General features: G+C 41.4%; 2 protein-coding genes and 1 long non-coding RNA gene across 3 annotated transcripts in view; all 3 read left to right on the plus strand.

The window, feature by feature from the left end:
• The window catches only part of LOC118431725, a 2,290-nt gene extending 590 nt beyond the window's left edge, over positions 1 to 1,700 (plus strand). Inside the window, exons 2-3 of the long non-coding RNA XR_004833006.1 lie at positions 1,106 to 1,297; positions 1,642 to 1,700. This is a non-coding gene — a long non-coding RNA (uncharacterized LOC118431725). The remainder of the gene's footprint in view (positions 1 to 1,105; positions 1,298 to 1,641) is intronic.
• A 511-nt stretch (positions 1,701 to 2,211) lies between these two features.
• LOC118431540 (cytochrome P450 2U1-like) lies at positions 2,212 to 5,166 on the plus strand. The gene is made up of 5 exons (XM_035842781.1): positions 2,212 to 2,384; positions 2,744 to 3,152; positions 3,367 to 3,564; positions 4,276 to 4,402; positions 4,985 to 5,166. Exons 1-5 carry the CDS (start codon positions 2,212 to 2,214, stop codon positions 5,164 to 5,166), a joined length of 1,089 nt encoding a protein of 362 aa, XP_035698674.1.
• Positions 5,167 to 7,859: 2,693 nt separating this feature from the next.
• On the plus strand, positions 7,860 to 11,247 carry LOC118431541 (caspase-8-like). Its single transcript, XM_035842782.1, has 5 exons — positions 7,860 to 7,895; positions 8,180 to 8,543; positions 8,745 to 8,912; positions 9,639 to 10,043; positions 10,637 to 11,247. Exons 1-5 carry the CDS (start codon positions 7,860 to 7,862, stop codon positions 11,245 to 11,247), a joined length of 1,584 nt encoding a protein of 527 aa, XP_035698675.1.
• Positions 11,248 to 12,354: the final 1,107 nt, after the last annotated feature.

The raw sequence follows: 12,354 nt of genomic DNA on the forward strand, positions 1-12,354 counted from the left end.
CGGGTGTTGTTTAAGCGCGGTGCAGTACAAACTACATATATTGCATGTATTTGAGTTCTATAAAGGAAACACTGCAAATACAGATTTTCCTCATTAAATATGCAAATTAAGTGTCAGTTTGCATAATTTGCACTTGATGATGTGCATCTCTGTCAAAGCTACCTACGTACCAAATATCATGTAAATTTGTTGTTCCCTTCTTCAGTTATCCACCTAAGAAATATTGACAAAAATGTCCCTGCAGTTCCAGAGCAACCTGCTAGGGGAACCAAATATACACCACATATCCCTTATGTCACAAGCTATCTGCCATCCAAAAATCAAGACCATAGCACATCCAGTTCAAAAGATCCAAAAAATGAATTTCTGCTGCAGTACCAAGGTCACATACCAGGTGGCCCAAAATTGACCTTGACCTTTGTCTTCCCAACACCTACCCACAAACCAAATATCATCGTAATCCATTCAGAGGTTCTTGAGTTATGCTCACTACAAAAATCCGGACACACAGACAGACAGACACACAGACACACAGACAGACACACACACAGACACACCCAAAACTATATCTCTATTTTTCATGGAGATAACTAGTACGAACCGGCACTGGAAAACGACTGCTAAGAGTACCTACCGCACTAGTAAACATGTAACGAATTCTAGTTTGGAACTTTCTTTCGCACCGGGCCCCCGAGTGCCGACGCTGTTTTCTGCACAACTTCGGCAAGGGTTCGTTGGTCGGTGGAATAGAATGACGCAATGGGTAATGGGTTGTGTATGTCATAGCGATAAAAGTCGCCAGTGAAGTTTGGGCAATGTGTTTGTGAGTCGTGAATTAGGTGGAGTTGTGTCGGAAAACCAGACTTTCCAGTCCCATTTACGACCATATTACAACGGGCGACTTTAAACCGCCTGATTTACGACTAATAAGTCTATATACGGTCATTTTCGTTCTACGACTTCAATACGACTACCATTGTCTTGTAAACGGTGCTAAGACTATAAAAACAATAATGATTCATTTTTCTAGACATGCAGAACTGTTCCTTCAGAACATGGCACATTTACATGTGACCCACAGTAACTGACTTTATCTTTATCCCAGGGCCCGGCTTTCTGACAATGACCGAATGGGCGAAAACGTACGGACCAGTCTACCGGATACAGCTGGGGAAGGAAACGATGATTGTGCTTTCCGGATATGACGTCATATACGAGGCTCTGGTGAAGAGAGCAGACGATTTTTCTAGCAGATCATCTAGCCCCATAGTCAAACTTACCAACCCAAAGAAGCTAGGTAAGGACCTGTACGCATTACCTCTGAATGTGATTTTTTTCGTCACAGTTCAATTAACACATTCAAAAATTAAATACGGATTAAATAGCGCATGCGCAACGAGACACAATGTGGATGATGTGTCAACAGTTAAGGCTCCTATGAAAGTCAAAATATACATGGACATGTATTAAGCGTCGTTCAAAGAAGAACTGTTTACAACTTAGAGTTCTTAATATTTGAAATCTTACCAAAAGTAGTGGTCTCCAACCTCGTGATGGCGACGTTTGATTGACCGATCAATTAATTAATTGATTGTGTGATTGTTTGGTTGATCGATTGATTGATTGAAACATATCTTCCAGGTATCATCTGGGCTCCTTTCGGTACTCCATGGAAAGAGCACCGCAAATTTACTCTGATGCATCCTCACACTCAGGGTTGACATCGCGGCAAAGCCTAACGATATCACCCCTGACAAATCAGCCAGGGTATTTGGGTATTTGGGGCGCCCTGCTTATTAATATTAATGAGCTTGCCTGATTTGCCGCGGGCCAATCAGCGACCGGATTGCAAGTTTCGAACAAACAGCGTACGGCGCGGCGTGTACAAAGATCTGTATTTCTTTGCGTGATGGTAATGTTTTTTTTTATCGTATGCTAGGTCGGTACATATATACGGTGATGCCATGGTTACCCTATACCCACAGAACCGACAAATGTTAAATTTGGTACCTGATTAAGACGTCTGGACGCTGAAAGAACGTTACGCCGGTACTGTTATCTTGCTCTTGAATATTAATGAGTCGCCTTATATGGCGCCTTTCCGAGCTTCCGACAACAAGAAGCCAAATACCCAAATACCCTGGCTGATTTGTCAGGGGTGATATCGTTAGGCTTTGCCGCGATGTCAACCCTGAGTGTGAGGATGCTCTGATGTCTCTGAGAGAGTTCGGCTTCGGCAAGAGAAGTTTGGAGGGGAAGATCCTTGAGGAGTCAGTCGCCCTCCAGTCAGATATAATGAACATGGGCAAGAGACCGTTCGACATTAGACGCATGGTCCAAAATGCCGTCACAAACGTGATTTGTTCTATTGTGTTCGGATCAAGGTGAGCTATGATATAATTTAAAGAAACAAAACGAATGAATATGTCTACTAGTATTAAACTACTTATATACCTCTATTACAGTAGCTAAAGAAGCGCAGCGATGATAGCTAAACCAAAACCATATGTTTAATTTGGTTTGATTTATTCGGCTATATAGAGGGAAACACTAGCCGGAGGCAATTATCAAGGGCTGGCCCTGGCATTTTTACAATATACAGTAAAATAAAATTATAATATCCGTATGATTAATATACCATACCATTGATACGTTTATCAATACATGAGGTTTAGTTTTCGAATTAGGTTATACAGACGCCACAAATTGCCACATTTTAACGATCTGTTTATCATGTCACTAGGTTCGAATACAACGATGACAAGTTAACACGCTTGATGGACGCCCTTGACGAAGCATTTTCAACCAGCATTTTTAACCAACTGGCAATCATTTTCCCCATTTTGCGACGTATCCCGGGATTGGAACGAGGAGCACAAGTTAAATTAGATGCATTGTGTACCATTAAAACCTACATAAGAGAGGAAATGAACTCCCACAAGGAGACATTCGATCCTAATGACATCCGGGACCTTATCGACTCGTACGTGAGGGAAACCAAATCTCGCGAGAACGACGACGAGACCACGTTCACTGACGAGTACACAGAAAGGGTGTTGTTTGATTTATTCATCGCCGGGGTGGAAACCACCTCCACTACTCTGTACTGGGCGTTTCTGTACATGATTCTCAACCCGGACATCCAAACAAAGGTACAAACTAATACAACATTCTTGGCGATTCAAAAAGTCATTAATAGGAACGGGGGTGGTACAGGCTTCGGGTAGCCTTAAACTCAGAATATGTCACTTTTCCGTGTTGAAAGTGAGTGGGTCAAAATAACTGAGGACTTGCTGACTGAATATCTTTGTTAAAGAAAGTTATAAATTCAATTTTTTTCTCTTTTCCTATGTGTTTTACTTACAGGTTCAAGATGAGATCCACTCCGTGCTCGGACACGACAAGCCGCCGTCCACCGCCCACCGTGCCCAGATGCCGTACACTGAGGCCGTCCTGACCGAGGTGGCTCGCATCAGCACTATGTCGCCAACAGGCATCTTTCACGCCACGTCACGTGACACCAGTCTCCATGGATACCACATTCCAGAAGCAACGACGGTGCTGGTGAGACAATTTTCTGATTATAGAAACAAACATAGATTATCTTTTGCGCTTTTTGTCCCGACTCGTCTTGAGTCTTCAAATCTTTGAGGCGTTATTGTTGAGAGCAGAAAACGCATCCTATCATATCAAGCCCGCTGATTGTCTACATCGCGTATCTACCCATGGGCAATAGGTCTCGGAATTGTTGTTGATTTTTTGCAACAAAGAAAGGGACCAAGCCGCCAGATAATCAATGGCAACCCGCTGCGCTCATAAAGCGATCCCGTCAGCGCTGACTTCCGGTCTTCCTTTGAGCTGAGCTAACCCTCCTTACTGGAAAAATCACCGCTCGCTGGTCGCCTTCGGCGCCCTACTGGTGTCGATTGCCTTCGGCGACCTTCGGGTGCCTTCGCTCGGAACTCACCGACGTTCGGCACCCGCTCGGGTAATCCCGAGTACATGTACTTCACACTGACTCGTAACATCCACAACAACAATTCCTTGGCCTACCGCTTGTGATCTACCCTGCCGTACCGGACTGCATTCTCTTTTTGCCACCAGCCAATCAGAAAGTAGGTAACGATACGATTGGCTGGTGACAGCTAATGACAGTCTAATGCAGTGAAAAGGATCGCAGTCCCGTACTCCAGGGTCATACACGCACAAGGGACGGGTCTGATATTATAGAATAAGGAAAATAAGATTAGTCTGTATGTCTGTCTTGTTTGACAGCCCAACCTGTGGTCCGTTCACCATGACCCGGAACATTTCCCGAACCCCGGAAAGTTCGACCCCGGCCGCTTCTTGGACGTTCAGGGACAGTACCGGAGGGACGACCACATCATGCCGTTTGGTATCGGTAAGATCACCTTCTCATGCTTGGTCCGCCGCTTGTGAATGTATTTCGGGCAAATCTCGGTATTAGGCTGCCTATATTATGGGAATTATGGCAGAAAGAGGCTGTAAAAAAATTACATACCTGAGTTTTAAAACATGAAAACAACTCAAATTGGCTTGGCTGTCTGGCCTCTAAACAGTCATTTAAGCCCTAAAACAGGGGGAAATGCGGTAGAAGCACGTGAAACCTGACCATAACACATGAGGTGATAGCGAGGTTTTCGGGACGGGGCAAAATCGCTATCACGGCAAACTCCCTTTCACAGCACAAGAGAACCCAGCCAACGTTGAAAATCGCAAACAACCCCCCTGCCCCCCTCAATAAAAACCAGCCCCGTTTGAAGACTGCAACGGAGTCTATTCAAAACACCTAACTTCTAGAACCTACTGCAACCACAAACCTCCATTGTTGTTGTTTTCAACACAATTTAGAGGTAAAACTAAAACTATCACTAATATTTGGGTCAGTAAGAAATCAAACCATTAACCTGTGTCTTTATTTTTCTTTTCTCGTTTTTAAAAATCAACCCTGCAATATTTGTAGGTCCGCGCATGTGCCTGGGGAAGCAGTTGGCAGAGATGGAGCTCTTCTTGTTCTTCACTTCCCTGCTGCAGCACTTCACATTCAATCTGCCAGAGGGCGCTGCCAAGCCTACCACCACGGGGCTGAACGGTCTCACCCATTCGCCTAAGAATTTCAAACTCGTAGCTGAGACACTGGTTTAGGGTACCGCCAGTAATATCTTTATTCTACATTTTGCCTTGCCAAGACCAGTTTACCAACGACGAACATACATTTAAAAGTATGGTAGATTTAGTCTATCATAGAAGTTCGACTTCTTTTTGTTAATGGTGAATATATAGGACTGTATGGGTTTAGCTACAATCTACGGTAAAATGCATTTTGTCTTCTAATGTGTTTTGGATTTTAATAGAATGATGCTTTGTTCTAGAGGAATGCGGTTGTACTTTTAAGATTCAATTTTTTGGTTTGTGGATATGGTAGTTGTGTGTCTTACACAATCATGTACATGTAATTATCAAATATTGGCCTTTATCGTTGGTGGCCTTGATTAGTCCTTTTTTTGCTGTTATGCTTCTGTTATTATCATGAATGTTGGTTATAATGTTTTGAAAAAAATGTCCTTTAAACATTTTCCTTTTACTAATATTGCAATTTAATAAAGATACTACTGGTAATGCCATATTTGCTGTAAAGTTTGATGGTTTTAGAACCTACTATGATGAAGTCGAAATAACGATGCAAGTATAAGTCAACACTCTCAACACACAAACTGGCCCGCCCTTGGTACTGAACACTGCCCACACACAAACACACCATTCCTTCGTTCTGAACACCGCACACATAAGAAACACATATGAATTTGCTACTGGACACATTATTACTCTTTATTGTGAGAGGTTCCATGCAGTTTGAAATCGATGAATGTGTAATGAGATGAACATTTTTTGGCTGACGCAAAAACTATTGCAATTCTAGCAAACATTGCTAGGCCACGCTTTTGATCCATAAGAGCAATATTATTGGCGTATGTTTGCAGTACTTCCATTGACTGCTAGGTGATGCTTATGATCAATATGAACGAGGCATCTATCATGGTAGATAATTGCAGTGCTTATAAAGTATTCTAAACGATAAGTTTGATGCATGAACGAATAAAACGAACAACCTAGCATGACAACTATAATTTTACTCCTTCCATTGTTTTTTTCTGGTTTGCCATTCAAACATGTACGTATATCTTGACAAACACAAAAGTATTGTGAGCTAAAAAAATCTATCGAGTTGAGACAGATGCGCGTAGCTAGACTAATATAATGACCTTACATTCCAAATTCTGTTTTGGCAGTTGTAAAAGCCTATACGCCAGCTTCCTAAGCACGCAGCCATCATGTATATGTACATATCACAATGTTAAGGCTGAATAGCAGAGCGAGCTCAAGTGTCAGTGGATCAAACAAAGTCACTAAATGGCACTGAAATACTATTGTTTTGTTCCTAGCTTACCAAGGGTAATATAACCTGGATCATATAGTGGTACCCCTGGTGCCATTTCTGTTCCGTCGGTGGGCAGAAGTGTAGAAAGGCTTTCAGGCGATCGTGAAAAGGACGACCCGGTAATTTTTCGAAGTTGTGGTGAATCGTTAATTGTCAGTTCAACAAATTCACGAGTAGAAAACTACGGAGCGTGAAGTGCATGCAGGTAAACACAACACAAGACGGATGCCCTTTTGGAGCAAATGGCCGTAGCTGTGCTCTTGTGGACTAAGTAAGTTGTTTTAAAATTCCAGAACGGGAACTTTTGACGAGATACTGCGGCGTTATATCAAGATTGTGGACAGAATACGACAACTGGTCACTTTTTGAATGATATCAGCTTCACTGGTCACAGAGTTCTCGACGCCAGAAGGTCAGTAAATCTATGCAGTATTGATTGTCAAATAGAACATGATATAGCGAGACGAGGGGGGTTTCCCGTGACGTCAATCGGTTGAGCGCTGTGGCGCAGTTAGAAATGTTGTCAGTTTGAGTAATTTGTACTTTAAAATTAGTGTATTGATGGATCTTATACAATGCGTATGTCAATGTGCTTTCCGTACAGTGAATATGATACACTATAAAATGAAATTGTATATTGTAAACACAATGTTTCACTCACTGTTAATTTTTGTGTAATATCAATGCGCACTGGTAAACATGGGCTTTACTTTGAAAAAAATCGACAAAAAGTTGCAATTATCAGGACATCGTCAGTCACACCTTGGAAATTACGTATTCTTCTGGCAAATGGTGGGTCCCGGGGATTGGTAGTGGCCGGGAGTTTTGCCAACTTTTTACCGGCTCGCTCCAGTCACATCTGCCGTAAAACGCACGGGAGCGTATTCTTCAAGCAGAGGTTTAGTCGCTGAGATATAGTAGTAGTCGGGATTTTTACCGGCTCGAGGATGTTACCCTTTCAAAATCCGCGTAAGTATCCTCCCTGCCATTCGTCAGCGAGGACAGGAAACATTTGCGGTGCGAAGGTAGAAACTATACACTCCCGTCACACACTTATAAATTAATTATCATTGGAATTACAAAACAGATTAAATGTGTCAAGTTTTTTTAAAGATTTAAAAGGTTTGATTCGTTTCATTTTGGGACAGAGGTGAGAGAGGCGAGTCGTTAAAAATCCCGGCCACTACTAAATTTCCGCGACCTAACCACTACTTGGAGTCTGCAACGTAGGTTTGCCGTTTGGGATAACATTCCGATGCTGTTTACTTTTTCTCAATTCCCCTATTGTGGTATCGTTGCAGGTGCAATCCATACTGAAATTTGAACCAATCAATACTTGACTCATTTCTGTGGTTAAGAAGAAGCAATGCGATTTTCTTGAAGACTGTGACTTCTTAGAATGTCGATACAACGCTATACTTTCGTGTATGCCACGGTAAGACGATGCTTTTTTTCTTCATTTTATGTAGTATGTCTTTTTGCCAGGGGATTTGAGTTATTTTGCACTTTGCAACATTTTACCTTAAAGCAGTAGAATACTACTAGAACAATTCCCAAGTATGAATGTCACTGTTTATACCTTTTTATAAAATAGTGGACGGTTATAATTTCATTTGGACTAAGTGGTAATAGATGGAGAGAGAAAGAATGAAAGAAAGAGTACTCTCAAGTGATACAAGTATTTGTGTTTAACTAGTTATGCATCTGTCTTTTTTTCAGATAGTGTTTGTATCCGGAGCCTATACGTTAAACCCACCCAAAAAGTTGAGCACCACCACAGGAGAATATGTGCACTGTGACTGGTGCAGGCCGGGAGAGTACATGAGCCGTCCCTGTACGGTACAATCCCCCACAGTGTGTCTACCCTGTCCCAGGGAACACTACGCGGAACAGTACAACCACTTGTCGGAGTGTCACCCCTGCCACCAGTGTAATGTGACGGATCATGAACATGAAAACCTATCGTGTACAGCCGTGCAAAACCGACAGTGTGAATGTGATGATGGGTACTTCAAGTCAGCAAACTCGCCAGTTTGCCTTCAGCACACAAAATGCCCGAGAGGGACAGGTGTCACAGATAAAGGTAAGGTGAACATCGCATTATACACAAATAAAAATGTTTAATCATCCTATGTACAGATTATATGTATGTTTGTAACGATGTTTTCTTGCATAGTGCTACCGTCATCATCATATCATCCTTTAGTTTATATACTTGTATGTGCTCAACTAAGCTCATCTTTTTACCCCCCCCCCCTCCCCACTCGTCACATAAACACCAAAGGTACACATCGGACAAACACCAGGTGCATGCGCTGTAGGCCTGGGACCTTTTCAGGCGAGATCTCCAGCACGGCTGAGTGCAGGGCCCACACAGACTGTGCAGCCAGAGGGAAACACGTTTTCATCAGGGGCAATCGCAGATGGGACAACGTGTGTGCTACAGTTACAAGTAAATTATTTTTCATCACAAAGACCAATTTGAGTAATCTTTACCAGTGCTGTCCTGAGTCTTAACCTAAAAATCGTCTTAAACTAACCCTTGTCTGTAGAGTTATTGTATTTACAATGGTGACAAGTTACCCTGAACCAGAAACCTGAACCACACTTTGATCCCGAGGAACAGATCCATGCCTCGGTTTATATTTGAACATGTATGTAACTGTAACTTGCAATAATCTTACAAAGTAGTTCAAATTTACAGTGTACTTAAAGAATATACATAATGCTATTCAAATCTTATGTTTAAAGAGAGTTTGAAGGACGAAAACATTGACTTTAGCTATGATAATGAACTTATCAATTTCTAATACTGTTCAGCCACTGAAAAAAATGTTTTGTGTTTTGGGAACATTGGGAAGCTGTGATGTTTTTGGTAATATGTCGTTATGTTGGTTGTGGCGAGCAAATTGAATCTTTGACTGCTTATGTTCTATGACATTTTACTCTCAGAAAATGAATAACCTCCTGATGATTATATTTTTTGTATCGAAGATGGTTTAACGTTTAAATTTTACATGCAATGTACGACATAAGCAATAACGAAATCAAAATGTAATGTATAGTTATCCCTTGTTCATCAATTTTACAGACACAGCCTCTGAATCGACATGCAGCTTGAACTCGATCGTTTGGACGTTATTTAGTGTGGCTTCCTGTGCAGTGCTCTTTATGTTAGTGAGAGCCTCATGTAAAAGGAAAAGACGTCGAAAAGGATACAACATTAAAGAACAACATGACAATAAGCTGTTAATCGATGACAATGGTGAATCGAACAAGATGCTGATTAGCAGTGAAAAATTTCAGCTTTACAATACGCACAGAATGGAGGCACTCGAATGTAGAATAGAAGCTGAAAGAATCGCTATTGACCTGTGTCGAAAGGTGGAAGAAAAAAACACTCATCTAAAGAACCAGGTAGAATCTGAAAAGGGAAAGGTTGCACGATTGAAAGACCAGATCGCCTCCCTGACCATCAAGAATACATACGGAATGAGTCGTAAACCATGTGGGGTCGCCGTCATCATTAACAACATCCACTTTGAGGACATGGCCACACGTGATGGGGCTGAGGGAGATACAGGTAAGGGTTTGAATTCAAAACATAGCTGGAACAATGGGTGAATGGATAGATGGATTAACTTGAAAGTTCATTTGTGTTGATAGAAGTCATTATTGATATTTAACTGTAATATCCAACACAAAAATGTTCGACTGAACATTACCAGTCTTTGTCAAGGAATGAACAATCTACTACTGTCGTGACGTTACGTCATGAAGATAGAACACCTGACTCTGTAAGCAGTGGGACGTCTATTGGGCCCACCGTCTCTGTTGAGGGATGGTTGTTAAGCTCTGATGTAGATGGTTTCTTTGATCCCTATAGCGAAGAATACAAAACCAGGTTCCTTGAGCACAGACGACTGAGTTTAACAACCTCAGAAGTTTCCCAAGCCCAAATTCGCATAGAATCACCGGGTCATTCGCTCTCACTGGACATAGTTAAAATCTTAGACATAGAGCCAGACCTTTTCGCTAGAGGGATCAAAGAAGCCAACTACATGAATGAGTCCAATTTTTGTGTTAGATATTACAGTTAAACAAGTTCAATAAGGATAGATGGATTGATTGATTGTGTATAGATGATATAAATAACAAAACTCCAATTTTATACAGATCGCCTTCGAGAAGCCTTCGAAAGTCTTGGTTTCACTGCCATGACCTTTATCGACCTTGACCACTCCAAGATGGTGGCTTCTATAAAGGACCAGGGAAAGACTGATCACTCCAACTACGACTGTTTCGTCTGCTGCGTCATGTCGCACGGAACCACGGGAAAGGTCTTCTCGTCCGATGACGTAGGCATAGATATCTGTGAGCTCATGAAAACATTCAATGCTAACAAATGCCCTTCTCTGAAAGGTAAACCAAAGCTGTTCTTCATTCAGGCATGTCAGGGAAAGAAAATCCAAGGAAAAGAGTGTGTTGAAGTAGATCTTGATGCCACACCTGGTGACGATGTCCCCTTAAACTTCATCTGCCACGAAGCCGATTTCTTCCTGGGCCTGTCCACGGTCCCAGGTTATGTGGCTAGGCGGGACCAGGACGGGGCTCCCTATGTGCAGCATTTGGCAAAACTGCTGAAAGATTTTGGCCCATCTCACGATCTACTCGCCATTATGGCCATGGTTTGTGACAAAATGAACGATATCAATGACGACAAGTGTGGGTGGATCTCCTCAAACCACAGCACTTTGCGCAAAAAGGTCTTCTTCAACACAAAGTGATTCGGCACTTGAAACCACAACAACAAAACATGGCTTTGGTTTATCCATTTTTTTGTGTTATTTGGTACAGGATAATGAGGTTAATCAATAACTGTTTGTTAGAAAAAAATGTCCCGATTCTATGAGTTATGGTAGAAGTTGTATGAGGCATGTTACTTTCAATCTGCACCATGGATGCATGTACATGTAGATTGTAACAATAGCCGATGAAATGTTTCCCTCTTTGTCTTTGAACTTGATTGTAAATAAATTGCGATTGATGTGATGTAAATAAGTGAATATAGCACACAAGAATGGATCTAAATCATTTGTCATTGTAAATATGTAGATCATTTAGTGGACATTTACAAATTATCCAGTGTGAATTTCAGCATGTGTGTGTGTTCGTGTATGTGTGTGTGTGTATGTGTGAATGTTTGTATATAATGAAGGGTTAATTACCAGCTTTGTGACACTATAAATTCACCGAAGCAAATGAGGTAGATTTGAGAGTTGGTTATAGCAGCTGATCAAAACTTGACACCGTTTGGTATTATTTGATATATAGCCTATCCAAACTAACCCGTATAAGACAGACGCATTCCTTTAAATGTATATATCTCATTACTTTTAAATCACATCTGTTGAATGTCGGAGAAAGGCATTCAAGATCTAAATTCGTCATTTTTGTACATAGTACAAATATCATGTTGACAAAAATGCGGATTATCACAATTATCGCAAGTCAAATCTTCAAAATCTTCCTTACTGAACTGTATTGATGAACATTCCTTCCTGCGGTGTGTGATCATTCCCCCCTACCACAGGTTGATCTACCAAGAGATTAGATTAATGCATTAACCATGTGTTGCTTCATTGTTTAAAAATCATACACCAATGTTTAATGAATTTCAATGTGTTGCGATGTCATAAACAATACGAAATGGGTCATTTTCAATTGGCCTGGCTATAGGATAATGAGCGAACTACATAGCTATCTAGTGACACACATGGATTATTTTGATTCTGCGAAACAACGATATGCCAAAACGTAGCAATACACACTTGGTGAGTTTGATTACCATACGAGTTGATTTCTTGTGGTTTATTAATATACCATTAATGTAC

Source organism: Branchiostoma floridae, chromosome 15, assembly GCF_000003815.2.
Source record: "Branchiostoma floridae strain S238N-H82 chromosome 15, Bfl_VNyyK, whole genome shotgun sequence".
NCBI lineage: Eukaryota > Metazoa > Chordata > Leptocardii > Amphioxiformes > Branchiostomatidae > Branchiostoma > Branchiostoma floridae.